General features: G+C 39.3%; 1 protein-coding gene across 25 annotated transcripts in view; it reads right to left on the bottom strand.

Annotated features, from left to right (window-relative positions):
- The window catches only part of RBFOX1 (RNA binding fox-1 homolog 1), a 2,817,840-nt gene that overhangs the window by 660,423 nt on the left and 2,139,573 nt on the right, over nucleotides 1-17,844 (bottom strand). For all 25 annotated transcript variants that reach the window (XM_056804034.1, XM_056804033.1, XM_056804032.1 and 22 more), the window contains one exon: nucleotides 7,040-7,081. In XM_056804034.1, coding sequence (XP_056660012.1) covers nucleotides 7,040-7,081 — 42 coding nt within the window. The remainder of the gene's footprint in view (nucleotides 1-7,039; nucleotides 7,082-17,844) is intronic.

The raw sequence follows: 17,844 nt of genomic DNA, 5'->3' as shown, positions 1-17,844 counted from the left end.
AGGGGGATAGTATTCTTTGTGATAAATCCTTCCAAATTGCCCTGGATCCTCTATACCAAGATAAACTCAGAATGGGTGAATGACTTGAACATAAAGAAGAAAACAATAAATAAATTAGGTGAATACAGAACAGTATACATGTCAGACCTTTGGGAAAGGAAAGATTTTAAGACCAAACAAGAGTTAGAAAAAATTACAAATTGCCCTGGATCATTTCATTGCTATAGCTAAGTCTTTCATGGTTGATAATTCCACAGTTTTGCTGTTACTGTGTACAATGTTCTCCTGGTTCTGCTTATTTCACTCTGTATTAGTTCATATAGGGATGTATGGGGTGCTCAGGGAGGAGTAGTATCTCTGGTATGGAGGGCTTGTCATGCCCTTCTAGGGCAGCTCTCCAACCTCTGACCCTAACCTGACACCCAGCTCTGACTTATGGCTCCTAGTAGCTGCTAGCATGCGGCAGCGGCCACACCCTGGGCAATGGCTTCCATGGCTAAACCTTGTGAGGGTAGTCATCGGGTCGTCCCCGACCCCTGGTGAACTAAGGCTTTACTCACCCAGCATGTGAAGACTGCTTCGGCCGAACAGACGGAAGAAACCAATAAGAAGGTTCAACGGCTGAGAGGGCGACGCAGCAAAGCACTGTGGAGTGCTTAGGGCATGTTGGAGCACAAAAGACAACAGGGCCATCCAATGCAGCTGAGGAAGTCTCCAGGTGTAATGATTTTTCATGCCACTGGACCCAGGCTTCCAACCCCGAGAGAGTGGGACTGTCTCTGTGCACCGACTTTTCCACTTAAATCTCCTTCATGCACAAGTGTTTTTGTGCATACTCATCTACATCACAGATGAAAGCGCACAAAGACAATCCTCATCCTCGGTTACCAAGAGACTACTACTATAGTTCATATAAGTCTTTCTAGCTTTTTTTTTTTAATCATCCCTAAGAGATTATTTTGATAGAAATGGAATGTATGGGCAAGGAAGTAATATGAAATAGGACTACAACATTAAGAAGGAAGTAGATAGTAGACGACTTTAAATGTGGGGGAAGGAGAGAGGATGTGGGAGTGAGGAGAGACACCTGGGAACTTTAATGAAACAACCAAATTAATTAATTATTTTTTAAATGACTTTAAATGCCAGGATGAAGATTTTGTATTTATCTTAGAAGTTCCATTGAAGATTTTTTAGGTTGGGGTTTGGGAGATTTGGCATAATCCAAGCTGTGTTTTAGAAATATTGATTTGATAGCTATATAGAGATTAAATTAGAGTGGGAAGAAAATTAAGGCAAGAAAAACAATGAAGAAGGTGAAGGCTACTGCAATTGTCTGAGCAAGAGTTGCTGAGGATGTAATGAGAAATAGAAGTTAAGTGATTAGAAAGAAAAGGATGGAGGAATGGGATCTGGTAGAAGTAGAATTAATATGATAGAAATTAATTGGAAAAAGTGTTAAGAGATAAGGCAATGGCAAAGATGATACTTATCTAAAATTGTAAGCTAAGACACCTTCAAAATTGGTGATCTGATCAACAGGAATAAGGAAGTTTGGGAATGGATGTTCTGAAACAAACACAATTGGTTCTGTTTTAGACATACTGAGTTTGAGATACCCATGGGATATATAAGTAAAGATATCCAGTAGCTAGCTAATTATATAGGAATATGGTTCAGGAGGGAGAGTAGGGGAGGATACATAAATATAGGAGTCCTCTGCAGAGAAATGGAATTAAACTCATGGGAGCTGAAGAGATCATCAAAGGTGAAGGTATAGAGTGAGATAAAAGAAAGTTCTTCCTCCAGTAAGACCATATTCCTGCAGTTCCAAGTTGGAATTTGAATGAATTTTCCCCACACCAATATTATGGTGGCCTTTTAGGGCTACATTTAGAAATTTTATAAAAATGAAGTTCCAGGAATAATTAAGTAGTATATAGATTATTTGGGGGAAAGGAGATAGCTTTCTATTTATCTCTCCACCAATGTGACTGGTTGGCTGGCTGTGAATTAGCATAAGGTCACTCAATAATGGTTTTGATGAACTATTATGTTAATGCTAAATGTTTTGATGCAAACTAATAATAGCAAGACTAGACAGTGAAAGGGGACTTAATAATAGACAGCCGGAAGTTGGATTTGTTCTTTCCATTGATGATTCATCAAGGTAAAAAATAATGGAGGCAATAGTCTTAGAACACAGGGTTGTCTCTTACTGCCCAGGAGTCCCAGTCTTCAGACTTCTACTATATAAGCTGTGGGCAGTTAAGTGGGATAGAGGCATTTATTGCCAGAGCTTGGCTATCCTCAGTGGGACCATGCCCCTTAATGCAATAGTATGGACCCTGCCTGGATGATACTATACTTCAGAATTGGTCTTGAGGGACGTTATGGATTAAATAGACTTTTGTGGCCTCTTCCAGAAATACACACACACACACACACACACACACACACACACACACACGGCATTTGTGAGCAAGCTACAACACCTTACAAATGCAACAGAAGCCAGGTAAAGAATATTATCAGAATAAAGAAGGGTTAGAAAATGAGAAAGGCTAATCATGTGGTGAGAGCAAGTGATGACTGATGAATCTGTTTCTTGTGCCTTTGGTACCCACATAAGGAAGTTCTTCAACTCTTTGGATCTCATGCAGAAAATTTATGAGCAAGACCTGTACAAGATGGGCAGGCAGGTATTGATTATGACTTATAAGGAAAGAAGTAGTGATACTGATAAGATAAGATAAGAGCCCTATGATAAAATTCATTCAATATAAGGAATCAGCAGATTTTTGGAATACACCATCTATAAACTGTGGACCACCCAGACTCCCGGGGCTAAGCACTGAGAAATAAAACACAACATATTTTAAGACAATTTCAAGAAGTTGTGGCGGCCCTGTAACTTCCTCTCCTAAACTGCTAGATTGCCTAGACAGGCGTCCCTAAACTAGTAAGGGTGGTGACTCCCCCAAGGCAGGTCTGAATTTTAATAAAGAGGGAACTGATGCCTGCGATTTTCTTATCTCCCTCCCAAGGCTGTTGGGAGGCTTAATTATCTGATGCCTGGATGAAAGGCATTATGTAAGTGAATATTATCATTAGCAATTTGCATTTTGTAACTCACATTACTCTTCTATCTAGCAGAAATGAGAAACTAGTTTCTAACTGGCAAATTAAATATTGATACTGTAGATATGCTCCACCAGATCTTTCATGGGGTCCGGGCTGTGCAAGACTTGGGCTTTTTTTTTTTTTACAGGGCTATTTCCTAAGCAGACTAGCACCCAGTCACTAACTACCTGAGCTGGCTTTTGAACCCCTTTCTGTCCCATCATCTTGGCTGGTGCTTTGTCTTGCTGTTTCTACTGGCTTTCTGTTTGTTTGCTTGTTTTTTGATTTGTTTTTCCATGGAGGAGATGGATGTACACTGTTCCATCCATAGTCCCTGACCTGGTCCCCCTTAGAATCTATAGCATTCATTTTCCAGATGGCTAGGCAGGGCTGAGGATGCAGCCTACAACCATGAAACAGCTTCCCTAATTAGCCCCTGGGGGAACAAACCCACCAACTTGGCCTCATTAGCAGGGTGCTCCAATCAAATGAGCTCTAAGGTTAACAGAGCCACCCAGTCCACAGGACACAGACATTCAGTGGCTGAAGAGAATACCAGAAAAAGCTAAGCAATGCAAAGAAATGTACGTATATGTACGTGGCCCTTGATTCCACTCAGTTTCCCACCATGGCAGAGAAGTGGAAGGGTGGGAGAACCACGAGGATGCTGGGCAATTAGACTTATTTCTGAGATACTCTGTAAGTGGTCTGCCGTAGGGAGTGCATTATTAATTCTACCAGACCACTTTGGCACACATTAGCTCACTGTCTTCACTACCATTTGGCAGGCAAAACTATTTAACTCTTGGGGCCAAGAATTAATATGCAGCTTTCACAATGAGCTTTTGACTTCCTTCTTCCCAGAAAGACCAGGCCTACTGCTTTGAAAATAGAGTTGTGAAGTGTCTCCCTTTCACATCGATGCTTTTAACGGTTGACTGTCCTTCTTCTACACATTCTCTTCCCTCATCCCATATGCTCAAGCTCACACACACACACACACACACACACTCACACACACTCACTCACACACTCTCACTCACACACACTCACACTCACACACACTCACACTCACACACACTCCCTGTGGCGATTAGGAGACCCTATTTCTCTTGGCATATAAAGGAAGAATCAGCAGTTATGATTCTCTATAAAATCAAGGACCAGTTAAGTTTCCTTTTTTGATGCTATGGGAGCAACAAAGGGAGAAGATCAAAGGGAGGAGAAAGGAACTAGAATTTCACTGGAGGGTCTCAAGGGCAGAAAAGGTGTCTATTGCTGAAAATTTTCTTTCTCGGGAGACAAAATGAAGAAGGTTTATTATAATAATGTTGTTCCATTGTTACCCCATTTAGGGTTTTCTTGGCAAAGGTACTGGAGTGGTTTGTTATTTCCTTCTCTAATTCATTTTACAAATGAGGAAACTGAGACAAACAGGATTCAGTGACTTGCCCGGGGCACGAACTAGTAAGATTGAATCTTCCTAACTGGCAATCTATCTACTGAGCCATATAGCTGCCCCTAATTATAGTATTCACATTAATTTCTGGTTTCTAATAGCAGGACAGAATGTGCTAATCAGGGAATTCTGAACCTGACAACACTGCCATACTTCAGTCATCCTGCATAGCAATTCTGAAAATATATTTTGACTGTTGTATTTAAAAATATATATATTTTAAGAATCATGGCTGGCAGGCAGACACTCTTAAATAACTTTGTTAACCAAATCATTTGATTTCTCTCTAAAACAGAAATAAGAAAAATATATCCTATTGAGATATTCACATCAATCATCTGATATCAAGATTTCCACCAGAAAATTGGCAAAATAAGTGATATGCAAGAAATTCTCAATAAAAAAGGCATTGTCTTACATCGACATTTCTATGTGTCATATCTATCTTCAACATTTTAAGACATCAAATTCCTGCTTTATATTTCAAAGGTAGAGAATCTTATTTTGAACAAAAAAGGACCAGCCTGTGAGCCAAGTATACATATGGGGTGACTGGCAAATGATTTTCATTAAACTGACTATTAAATCCTGCCAAATATCTGTTTGGACCTATCTGTCTCATTGATATCTAGTAAGGTACAAGCTCCTTGAGGTCAGGGACAATCTTTAGCAGTCTAGCAAAGTGCTTTCTACCTAAATGCTTAATAAAAGTTGGTTGAATTGACTGGCTGCCTAACTGAATTAATGGCATCACCAAATTAATTTAGTGTAATGCAGACAAAAAAGGTAAAGATGTAAATGACAATCCTGAAAACTGGAGCCAAATGCCATTTGGAAAGACCAAATTTCCAACCCTCAAAACCACTATTGGCAGCTCCTAAAGAACTGAGCATTCATTTATACTGCTAACCCACTTTATGTTATATCTGATGAGCCCAGAGTTCATTTGGATGACAGATTTCAAAGTATCTTAATTTTGTGGAATTATCAGTGACTCATTAAAACAAAAGCATAGATAACTTCTTATCTAGCTCTGACCCAGTTCTGACCAGCATCCTCTATCCAAACAGGAACAAAAATCTAAAGCAGCAATGCATTATTTACCAGGATGAACCAGTGATTCAGACAGCAGGGAGAAGTAATAAGGGAGTCCTGGAAAAGCTTAAAACATTTTGAAGGCTCTTTCATACTAACACACAGTGGGTGGATGTGAGAGGTTAATGGAAGAGATGTGGATGAGGACGGATATGATCTTAATTCATAATATTAGTGAAAAGACTTCGATTCTAAATTGTTGTTTTATTTTTTAATCACATTAATAAAGTCTTGTATGAAGAGTGATGATATAACTGAAATAAGTTCGTGATTTGCTCATAAGGTAAAGGAACTAACCCACCAGAGTTAAATTGTATGAGTACTCTGAATAGTACTCTAAAAAAATTAAAAAGGCAATGGTGAATGTCTTAAGAAACAGGATTTAGAAATATAAGAAATTCTCCTGAGAAGCCCTCTCCAGATCTCCCAAACTGCCACCAGTGCAGAGAACTGAATGCTTCTCAATTTTAAGTCTTAGAGAGGTTTTGGAATACACTAAGAGGTTCAAATACTTAGGAATGGTCGAATAGCCAATATTTATTGGAGGTAAAACTTGAATCCATGTCTGTGAGTTACATTTAGTATTAGAGCTGTTGCCCCCAAGACTTTGTCTGTAATAATTTTGAATGGGGTAAAATGTTTCTAGTTTCTGAAATGTAATGAATATGTGGCTTACAATGAGATGTAGCACAGTTAAATGCCATCGTTCTATTGATTATATCTAGCCCAGGCCTGTGACCACTACAAATTTGCCACACCAGAAAAGAGTACCTAGAAACTCCCACAAAATGGAGAACCTTTCACATCCAACTGAATTGTCCACTGGACTTCCTAATAATCAAAAGCAAAGACTAAATTTAAAAACTCTCTTTCTCCTCCCCCACATTCACAAATGCTACAACCCAAAGGGACCTTTAAATTACTGAATCCTTTGAGAAAATGCCCTTGACATATTAGCTGAATGCCTAGCACAGATAGCAATAAAAGAATATTTTAGCTACTCAGCAAACAACCCAATGTTCATGTTAAGAAATCAGCTAGATATTCTTCTGACCTTTGCTATTACTTAGACTTCATGCTGTACATAAAAAAGAATTCAGTGACGTCCAACAAATTCCATAAGAGAAGTATTTAGTGCTGAATCTAAATCAAAAAATCCATATCTACTATAATGGCACTTCAAAAGAAGATATACTATATTTGCCAAACCAATCAATACTAAATTAGCTGGGATAAATATTTTTATCTGTACAAGACAAAAGTTGCAGCCCAGTATTCACAACTCAGTGTCTTCAGTAAACATGAAAAACATTTTGCTTATTACACAGAAATGAGAGAGGATTTTCAAGCTGATGTACCTACCCTTAGTTGGTCTCTTTCACAATTCATCTGCTGCCTTGAAATCTACAAAAGAAAAAAAAAAGATGTGAATCGGTTTTTAAAAAATTAAATAAAGGGAAAAGTTACTTCTCTCATCACATTATAAAACAAGTGAGAATATTCTTCAAGAAAGAATTAAATTCCCCAAACTCTGGCTAATCCCCTTGTTAGGTCACCAAGGAACACAACTGAAATGATTTCACGATCTGAAAGAGATCTAAGGGGCAAAAGGCAAGGAAGGTCCTGGAGACAATATGGGAAGTAAGACCAACGAGCTTTCTCCTAGAAAGTTAGCCAACGACCCCCATCTAATTGCTCAGGAAGTCAAGGCAACTTTCTCCTAAGCCTAGTCATAACCTACAGTAGGAAATAGTTCTATGGTAGGCCCTAGGAACTAGTGAAGCCCACAAACATAGCCTGGGCAGAAGTATACTCTGCCCCATCGGTTTCTTTTCAATATTCTTTGGGGAAAAAAGTAGCACATTAAGTTAAATGGCCTGACATGTCACCACCTTGTAAAGATTCACATTTGTGAATCCAAATGATCTCCTAAAGCAGTCTATACTCATTGTAAAGTCCCCTCAACTGAGGATAAAAAATGAAAACAAGAGGAAAGATAATAAGGAGAATTCCAGTCAGGTCAATTGGAGTCTAATAGCCAACAGCAATTTTATGTTATCCAAAAGGTTGGAGAATAAACATTGAGAAAAAAAAAACTTTCTTCATATCAAAATGAAGGGCAGTCACAGGACATTGTGACCATCTACTTATGCCCTTTACTCTAGATGGCAATAATTAAACACCAAAAGGTGGTATAAAGGGAGCCAGGAAGCCCTAGATTCAAATCCCACGTCTGACACGTATTCATAGCATGCCACTAAACTTCTCAATTCCTGTCCTCCTGATAAACTTAATTTTGTTCTTCTGCTAGGTCTGAGACTGACCTCATTTGGGGGTTTCTTGGCAAAGACAGATACTGGAGTGGTTTGCTATTTCCTTCTCTAGCTCATTTTACAGATGAGGAAACCAAGGCAAGCAGAGTTAATTGATTTGCCTTGGGTCATAGCTAGTAAGTGTCTGTGGCCAGATGTACTCATGAAGATGAGTCTTCCTCACTCCTGGCCCAGAACTTCTATCCATTGACTTCTTCAATGCAAATGAATTGCTGATTTCCTTTGGTAGAAGGATTTCTAACGTATACAGATGAAATCAGACACAGAGCACACCTCCTCCTAAATCCAACAGCAAAAACAATAGCTCTGATTTCAGGAGAGGGTCATAGACAATTATGCCCAGAAGTAACCTCAGGCATACTCTGTCCAAGTCCTCTGAATTCATAGGTGAGGAAACCGAATCTCAGAGAAGCAATGTGCTTTGCTCAGGGTTATAGAGCAAGTGTAAGCAAAGGATGGGACCAGATTTCCTAGTCTGTCTACTAGTCTAATATGCATTCCACCCACTGGGCTACTCGTGTTTTCATGACTTCAAGTTTCAATTTGATGCATTCATTTCAGCCACATGACACATTCTGGGTTAAGATGGCAACCTCAGATACACAAAAAAGGATTTATATGGGTGCCATCTTAAGTAGCACAGAAAAAAAATAGAATGACATCTTGGGTATTTTTTCTGTTATTAGCCATGTGATCTTTAGCATGGCATTGAACACCTTTCAATTGTAGTTTCCTTAGAGGAAATGAAACAAAACCAAAACAAAACATGAGTTCAATTTTCAGTTGTGGGGGGGGAGTAGAGGTAATAGTTCAACTACAGAGTTAGTTATTATAAGACCTAAATTAGAATTTTAAGTGGGTTTATCCCATCAATTATTGTAAGAGGAGTCCAGATGACTAGGTATCTATAGCTCCATTCCTGCTCCTAAAGAAGGTGCTTCTTATTATAAGGGTCAACTTGCTGATAACATGTTAATAAAATGGAAGGCAGTTCAATGAAGTGGGAAGAACATAGGAATTGGAATCAGAGAACTTGAGTTCAAATCCTGATTCTGCCATTATGAGATTTAAAAGAAAGACACCTGGATAGAGCAGATAAAAGTCTGGTCTGATCTTGGGGTCAGGAAGACTTGTTTTCAAGTCTTGTCTCTGAAACAATGACTGTGTAACTAAGGGCTAGCTGCATCCATTCTCTGGGCCTCAGTTTCCTAAGCTGCAAAATAAGGGAGTGGTAGAATATGGTCCTTAATATTCCTTCCAAGTATAAATCTCTGATCTATAAAATCTCAATTTAAAAATATGTTTTTAAAAAAATCCATTTACCATCCATCTGATAATCATTACTGTAGACTGGGTTTTAGGCATAAGAATAAGTGGCAAGGGCTAGGCATTGGTGGTTAGGTGACTTGCCCAGGGTCACACAGCTAGGAAGTGTTTGAGGCCAGAATTGAACCCAGAACCTCCCATCTCCAGTCCTGGCTCTCAATCCTCTGAGCTATCTAGCTACCCCATTAAGAAAAAAAAGTTTTAAAAGTCCTTAATGTATTAGTTGCTAAATGTCATTTCATCTAGAAGCTAAGATAATCACCTTTCTCCCCCCTTCTTAAGGTAGCAATGCACATGACCAATATAATTTATTGCCTAAGTAGAAAAAAAAAGTACAGCAGAAGGTTGGGAATGGGAAGTAGAGACGTCCACTGCTGCTCCTTTAAGATGCTCTCAGAGACACACATACTGCACTAGTCAGTGCAGCTTTGCCAAGTAAGCACTTAGGAAAGGTTAGAAATTGAAGCAATGAACTTCAGTGTGATATACGTTGCTGTGCCGGTCGAACATGATGTTTAATAGGAGAATGTTTTTCTTCCTCACCTCCCATCTTCATCCGGTCCACAAGACTGAGGGATCTTTCACTGACACACAATTCTCTGTTCTCCAGCTAAATTGGAAGCTCTTTTTATTCTGAACAGTCTGATACCCATTCTGGTTTGGTCCTCCTCTCCTCTGCTCAACTTTTTCAATCATAAATGTTGTCAACTTGGAAATTCTATTTCTTAGGATAGCCAAAGTGACTTGTAGGGGGAAAAAAAAGGATAAGAAGGGGCAGCTAGGTGGCTCAGTGGATAGAGTGCCATGTAAAATCCTAACTCAGATACATCCTAGCTGTGTAACGCTGGGAAAGTTACTTAATCTCAATTGCCTAGCCCTTACTCTTCTTCAGCCTTGGAACTGATACTTAGTATTGATTCTAAGATGGAAAGGGTTAAAAGGAATAAAAGAATCAATATCAGTTCCAAGGCAGAAGAACCTTAGGTAAGGGCTAGACGATTCGGGTTGGTGACATGTCCAGGGTCACATAGCTAGGAAGTGTCTGAGGTCAATTTTGAACCCAGAACCTTCCTCCCATCTCCAGACATGGCACTTTTATGGACTGAGCCACCTCGCTGCCCCTCTTGGTACTGATTCTGAGGAAGAAATAAGGGATTAAAAAAAAAGACAAGAAAACATCCATTCTTGATCTCTGATTTATTTGGTATAGAGAACTCCCACAGTTATTCCCTTCATAGATACAAATCATGAAATCATCTATAATAAAGAATCTCTAGCCCTTTGCTCCATTAAAAACAATACAAGGTCTCTATCCCAAAGAGATCTCCCAAAAAGGAAAAGAGGCCCCATTTAAAAAAAATTAATTGCAGCTTTTTGTTGTAGCAAAGAATTGGAAATTATGGGGTTGCCCATCAATTGGGGAATGGCTGAACAAGTTGAGGTATATGATCATTCTGAAATACTATTGTGCTCTAAGAAACGACAAGCAGGATGATGTCAGACAGAGCTGGAAAGAATTACATGAACTGATTCACAAGGAAGTAGGCAGTATCAGAAGAACATTGTACAAAGTGATGGCAGTATTTCTTAATGAACAACTGTGAATGACCTAGTTATTCTTAGCAATATAATGATCCAAGGCAATCCCAGAGAAGCATGAAAAATGCCATTTGCTCTTCAAGAAAGAATTGGAGTCTGCAAACGAAAATATACTTTGTTTCATTTTCTTTCTGAGGGCCAGAAGGAAAAAAAAAAAGAATCTGGAACTCAAAATTAAAAAAAAATGTTAAAAATTATTGTAATAAGGGTAAGCAAAATATTATTAAAATATAGTTTCCAGAGAATTGTCTAGAATAGGGAAGTTGTAAACTGTTCAGGTAACAAAGCTATTATAGATGTAGCAGGTGAACTTGTAGATAACATCAAGAAGACCTTGAACTCAGGTCTTCTTGATGTTATCTACAATGCTATGCTGCCTCTATGGAAGAATTTTGGTCTAATATAACTGATGGGATGAAGTGACAGGACCCACTTCTCAAATGCCCTATTTTCATGGCCATTATAATTTCTTCAGAAATAATGAAATTAAAAATACAAGGATTTCTTTGAAGGACTAAGATCAAATCTACTATTCAATTCTATCACTTTTTGCCCAGATGTATTTTTTTTCCTAGCACGTTATATAAGTTATTTGACCGTATATAAATTTTGCCTTAATCTTGGAATTTTTTTTCAATCTTTAACATTAGCATGTTGAATAAGTGTCACTAATACCAAGGAAATTGGACCCAATCAACGTCGTATACTTATCATCTTTTTTTTTTTTGTCAACATCAGTACCACATTTTATTTTAGGAACTTTGGACATATAGTGAGCTCTCAAATCATCTGCATTTACAGTGAAGATGATGAATCTTATCTTCAGGTTTGCTGCTAGTTTAGCTCTGATGACCTACATGGTTCAACAAGCCATTGTTGACTTGTTTTCTGCAAGTCATCACACACACAAACATGATATTTTTTATAATATTAGGTGATCACCCATCCAAATTCCCCACATGTCAGACTACTGGACAGAGTCTCTTTACTTTAAGTTTCTCTCTACCTCTACCTCTTAAAAAAAATAAAAGCCCCAAAGGTACACGTTTACAAAAGACAGTGTGATACTACATTCCCTTTCAGAACAGACCAATCCTAATTTTGAGAGCACAATACACAGATAGCTTTTCTTTTAGGCATTAGAATTTTTAAAAGAGAATGATGGGGGGGGGGAGAGAGAGAGAGAGAGAGAGAGAGAGAGAGAGAGAGAGAGAGAGAGAGAGAGAGAGAGAGAGAGAGAGAGAGAGAGAGAGAGGGAGGGAGGGAGGGAGAGAGGGAGAGAAGGAGGGAGGGAGACAGAGATGAAATGGGAGAGAGGGAGGAAGAGACAGACAGACAGACAGACAGAGAGACAGACACACAGACAGACACAGACACAGACACACACACACACACACACACACACACACACACAGAGAGAGAGAGAGAGAGAGAGAGAGAGAGAGAGAGAGAGAGAGAGAGAGAGAGAGAGATTTCATTCATTCCAACATTCCTTTATGGTCCAAAGCTTCTGTTGATAAGAGAAAAAGTAGGAGCCCACCTTCAGAACAGGAATGTACCCAAGATGATAAGTAAAACTATAATATCTCATACCAGTATCCTCCTCTCTACTCATATATCTGACACTCTGATTCACAGCCAGATTACTGAATCAGTTTCCTCGATTCAACTTCTGGCTTCCTCTCTCTCCCCTTAGCTGCCGAAATAATCTTTCTAAAGCACAAGCCTGACTGTAACATTCCCCTATTCAGGATGCTCCAGTGACTCCATCTTGCCCCTAGGATAAAATACAAACTCCTTAGTTTGGTATTTAAAGCCCTATCCAATCTGGCTCCAGCCTGGCTCTTACTCCCTTCATGCATTTTACATTCAGTCAATCACCAAGCATTTATTCAGCACTTACAACATTCCAGGCACTATGACAGAAGCTGGAGACAGGAGGACAAAAATAAAACAATCCCTGCCTTCAAGGAGCCATACTCTATCAAGTTTACATGCCAAGCAAACTGGCCTGTTTGGCAGGCCTCAGAACCTGGACTCTTTAACTCTTTTTTTCCCCTTTGTTACAGCCTATGTCCTTGCATATGTAAGCCAATTTCCTTTTTCACTTCTATTTCATAGAATCCAGAGTTTCCTGCAAGGCTCAATTCCTGTTATACTTCCAAGGAAAGCCTTTCCTGATTCCTTTAAGGATTAATGTTCCCTCCATCCCTTTGGCACCTCCCCATGTATATATGCCTATTATATATATATATATATATATGTATACATACATATAAATATAAATTAAATGTTTTATTCACCTGCTTTGTTTTTATATTACATTTCCAGATTACTCCTACTCCATGAGGGCTCTCTTATAACAAGTAAAACAATAGTAAGGCAAAATTAAAAATAAAATAACTGTATCTGAATGTGTAGACATATTATATGCCAATAAATCTGACAATCTAAATGAAATAGATGAATTTTTTTAAAATACAAAATTTCCAGATGAACAGAAGAGGAAATGAATGGGCATACAATATTCCACATCTGTTGCACCCCACCAACCTTTCTTATTTTAAAAAAATGAAGAGAAATCTATTTTCTCTTTTTTTCATCTCCCATGCCATTGAGAGGGGGAAAAAAAAGAAAAAGGAAAAACAAATTCCTTGTAACAGATATGTATAGTCAAGAAAAACAAATCCCCTTCCTGGCTGGATACAAAAATACATGTCTCATTCTGTACCTTAAATCTATCACCTTTCTGTCAGGAGGTAGATAGCATGTTTCAGCATCATTCTTCTCCAATCATTGATGGTCATTATATTGATCATAGTTCTTAAAGCTTTCAAAGCTGTTTGTTTTTACAGTGTTACTATTGTCTAAATTGTTTTTCCAGTTCTGTTCATTTCATTTGTCATCGGTTTCTAAAAATTTCCTCCTAAAATTATCATACAATTGATATATTTATTTTCTTATTGTAACCTTCTCCCACACACATACCAGTGCAATGGTAAGTTGTTGTGTTTTTTTTTTCCATTGGGTACCCAGATATTGCACTGTGCCTTCTACACTGTAGTCACTTAATAGTGTTTGTTGGAGCAGATTGAAAAGTTTTGGTACACTCTGGTGTAATGTTGTTTGAGATGAATGTGAATGGGAAAGTTCCTGAAGTTTGGGATTTTGTGAGGTAGAGGTAAAATGGAAGCATATTTTAGGCAAGTGTTTGGAAGGCAGATAGAGAGCCAAGAAATAGCATGCAAACATTGGGAAACTGCGATGATGTGGCTTGCCACTTCTGATAAAATTACTTTATGGCCCAGCAGATAGAACCCAGATCTGGATGCCAGAAGACCTGTGCTCAAACTTGGCCTCAGATACTTCCTAATTGTATGGCCCTGAGCAAGTTACTTAATCTCTGTTTGCTTCAGTTTTTTTCTGCCATAAAATAGGGACCATCATAGCACCTACCTGGCAGAGTTATTGTGAGGATCAAATGAGATAATAACTGTAAAGTGTTTAGCACAGTGTCTGGCATATAGTGAGTGCTGCATAAATGTTATTGTCACGATGGTGCCACACAATGGTGAATGGCAGCGACTCTAGATTCTATGCCAGTGGAGTAATTATAATCACCAAAATTTGGTAGCAGATTAAAGACAAAGGTCTCTAAAGATAAATGTAGCGAAAGACTGTTCCTTGAGCAAGGGCTAGTCTATTAAGTGTGGGTAGACTCATTCTCAGAAGGTTGGCTAGTTATCTGGTGATGAATTTTCTTGAGCACAAGTTCTCATTGCCATTCCTCAGCACTAGGGGAGAGGGTGTCCAAATTGATGAAATCGCCAATGCTATAAGTATTGAAGAGAGATGTGGTTTGGAATCAGTTTGTCTGTGGCTTGGAATCAAACTCATTTCAAACCAACATGTGGTATTTATACCAGATTGGCAAACACTGATTTCATCACCATTATCCCCCTACGTAGGAGAAAAATGTGTGCAGCAGTGCTAAGTAGCTAGCATTCAAAGAACTGAGTGAGAAATAATTGAAAAATAAAAATAAGAAGTCACAACAGTGAGTCAACTTTAGGTATGATTAATTAACTCAATTCTTGTTCATGCTGTATAAATTAAGAGGACATACTTTCTAGAACAGCTGGGGAAATTTGCACAGCTCTCTGCTGACATTTACATTTTAACCTCAGATAGGATTGGATCTGCTCTTAAAATTTGGTCTCATTTTGTAAATGTGCCAGCTTAAGGGGAAGGCTGAAAGGGGAAGAACTTGGCAATGCTAAGCACTTAGTAGAAAATATAAATAATGGATTTGCTATATGTAAACCTGTACAGATAAACCCAAGGGCTAAAAGCCATAACATATTTAATTTATGGCTTAGGGTCCTTAGAGATACATTTTGAGCATGTCCTGCAATCTTGAAATACTTAGTTTTCTTTGCACTAAATGACCTTTGTTGTGTTGTATGTGAACAACAAACAAAATTCAGTGTTCTTGGTTGTTTTTTTTTGTTTGTTTTTTTCTACCTTTCCTTCAGAAATCATAGCATTTGATGATCATGGTTCTTAAGGCAAAAGGATCGCTGCTCCCAGATCTAAGCCACTGGGGAGGTGCACAGGCTGGTTATATGATTAAAGGTGATGTCAGAGGTCAGGATGCCAGGGGAACTTTAGTAAGCCCCAAATGATAGCTGTTAAAGGACTGTTTTCTTTGGAGGGAATACTCTTTACACGTGTGCAGTCATGCACCCAGTTGTTAAATAAACCATTAAGAAGAGGCTAAGTCTCTGCAGATTGAGATCAGGAAGGGGAGAAGATAGCACCCTGTTTACCAGGGATCCCCGGGTCTCCTTAACCCATAGGTTGACCTGGCTTTTCCCTAAATGGTGACAAAGTTGTCCCTGGAACTTGTCTGTCCTAGTGGGGCTATGGCTCAAGTTGAGATTCTTTTGATGCAGCCTCCAGATAGCTCCTGGACATAAAGACTAGCTTCCTGGTCACCTAAGAGTGTGGAATGCCCTCCCTGCCTCGGTGGAATCAGGGCTCTTGTACTTGGCAGATAGCCCAAGGCTTGGTGCGTAACCACACGGTATCCTGATGACCTGACCATTTTCCAGATAGGTAAGGAAGATCAGCTCTACCCAAGCTAAGTGCTGAAAGATCCTTATTTAACATCCTTTCTAAGCGATGGCCATAAAAACCTCATTTTGTTAACTGTTGAATTACCTATATGGTCTCATTTCAACTTAAATGAACAAAGTATCCACCTGAGTCAGATCCACAAATCATGCCAGGTACATAGATGAGACACCTAACAGAGGAGTTGGTAGCCAAACAGAGCCGGTGACAAGGCTTTGCTCAGTTTCCTCCCCAAACCCTCCATGCTTCCGTTTATTGCATGTTTTCGTTTCTTCAGAACTTTTAATTTGGGACTTGAAGCTGACCCTAAAAATAAGAGACAGCCATTCTGGATAGCTCCTGACCTCCAAAGGCTGAGGTCTTGGCCCTTAGAGGCGTCTTGCAGGAAAGCCACGGAATGTCTTTGGATCAAAGAACTTTGCAAGGTGGGAAAACATTCCTTCTTATTTATTCTAATAATAAAACATTACCCCAGGCACATTTTTATTCTCCAGATTTAATAAGGTATTTTGTGAACCGAGGCATAGAAAGAAGGAAGAAAACAATTGCAGTTATTAACACGATGATTTCTATTTGTTTCAGCTGCAGTAGCAATCACTGCTCCTTTCCTTCATAATCAAGGGTTATAATTGCCCCTCTTAGAGTTCACTCCAACAAGATGCTAGCAGCACTCAGAAGAATGGCCTGAAGGTCAGAAAGGGATGGGAATTCCATGGAAACTAGCCCCCTGGGACAATCATTATCCTAGTTATCAGAGACACATACTAAGTACCACAGGGGTCTGTGCTCAAATTTTCCAAAGGGCTAAATCCCCACATACAGGGGGAGAATCACGGGACAGTGATCTGCACACCATATGTGTTACATGACTGTAACACATGTACATGCATAAATGGGGCAGACAGCTCTCAAGCCACCTTGAAGGTAAGGTCATACGTCTAGATTGCTTTTCTATTCTTAATAAATAATAAAATACATTCATGATGGAGAGGCAGAGAGCTGAATTAGAAATCAGGAAGAGCTAGGTTCAAATCCAGCCTCCGATACACATTGGTTGTTAAAAGTTTCTTAACTTGCCTGGGTAGCTAGGTAGTATAGTGGGCAAGAGGACCTGGGTTCAAATCTGGCCTCAGCTACTTCCTGGCTTTGTGACCCTGGGTAAGTCCCCTAACACTGATTGTCTAGTCCTTGATGTTCTGTCTTAGCATTGATACTAAGAAGATAAGGGTTTTGTTTTGTTTTGTTTTTTAAAGGTGGGGAGTGACTCTCCCTTCAGTTTTCTCTCCCCTCCCACTTACAAAGCCACCTAACCTCTCAGGGCTCCAGATAACCCTCTGAGATGGAAGGTGCCAGAGAATATGCCAACCTGCATTAGTAAAGGTTGTTTCCCCACCTGGAAGTTACCAATTCAAGAAAATCCATGTCCCAGCTCTCTCCTAAAATCCAGTAGACTTAATTGGATGCAGGAGAAACACCTGGGAACACCACAGTGGTGTTCTTGACATTACCATAATGCTGATACTATCTGGATAGCTGGCCATCACCATCAAACCCCTGGTCTGGCTCCTACTCCCCTGCCTTCCATCCATCCTCCATGCAGCTGCCAAATTAATATTCCTTAATGAACAGGCCTGGTCCTATTGCTTCCCTGATTAAGCTCCAGTGGCTCCTTCTTGCCTCTAGGACAAACTGGAAACGACTCTGCTTGGCATCAAAGCTGGGTTAGCTTTTGGATAGAGGTTACTTCAAATTACTTACTCCCTCCTCATGCTC

This window comes from Monodelphis domestica, chromosome 7 (assembly GCF_027887165.1).
Source record: "Monodelphis domestica isolate mMonDom1 chromosome 7, mMonDom1.pri, whole genome shotgun sequence".
NCBI lineage: Eukaryota > Metazoa > Chordata > Mammalia > Didelphimorphia > Didelphidae > Monodelphis > Monodelphis domestica.
The sequence above is the reverse complement of the archived record's forward strand: the minus strand, read 5'-3'. Positions and strand labels throughout refer to the sequence as shown.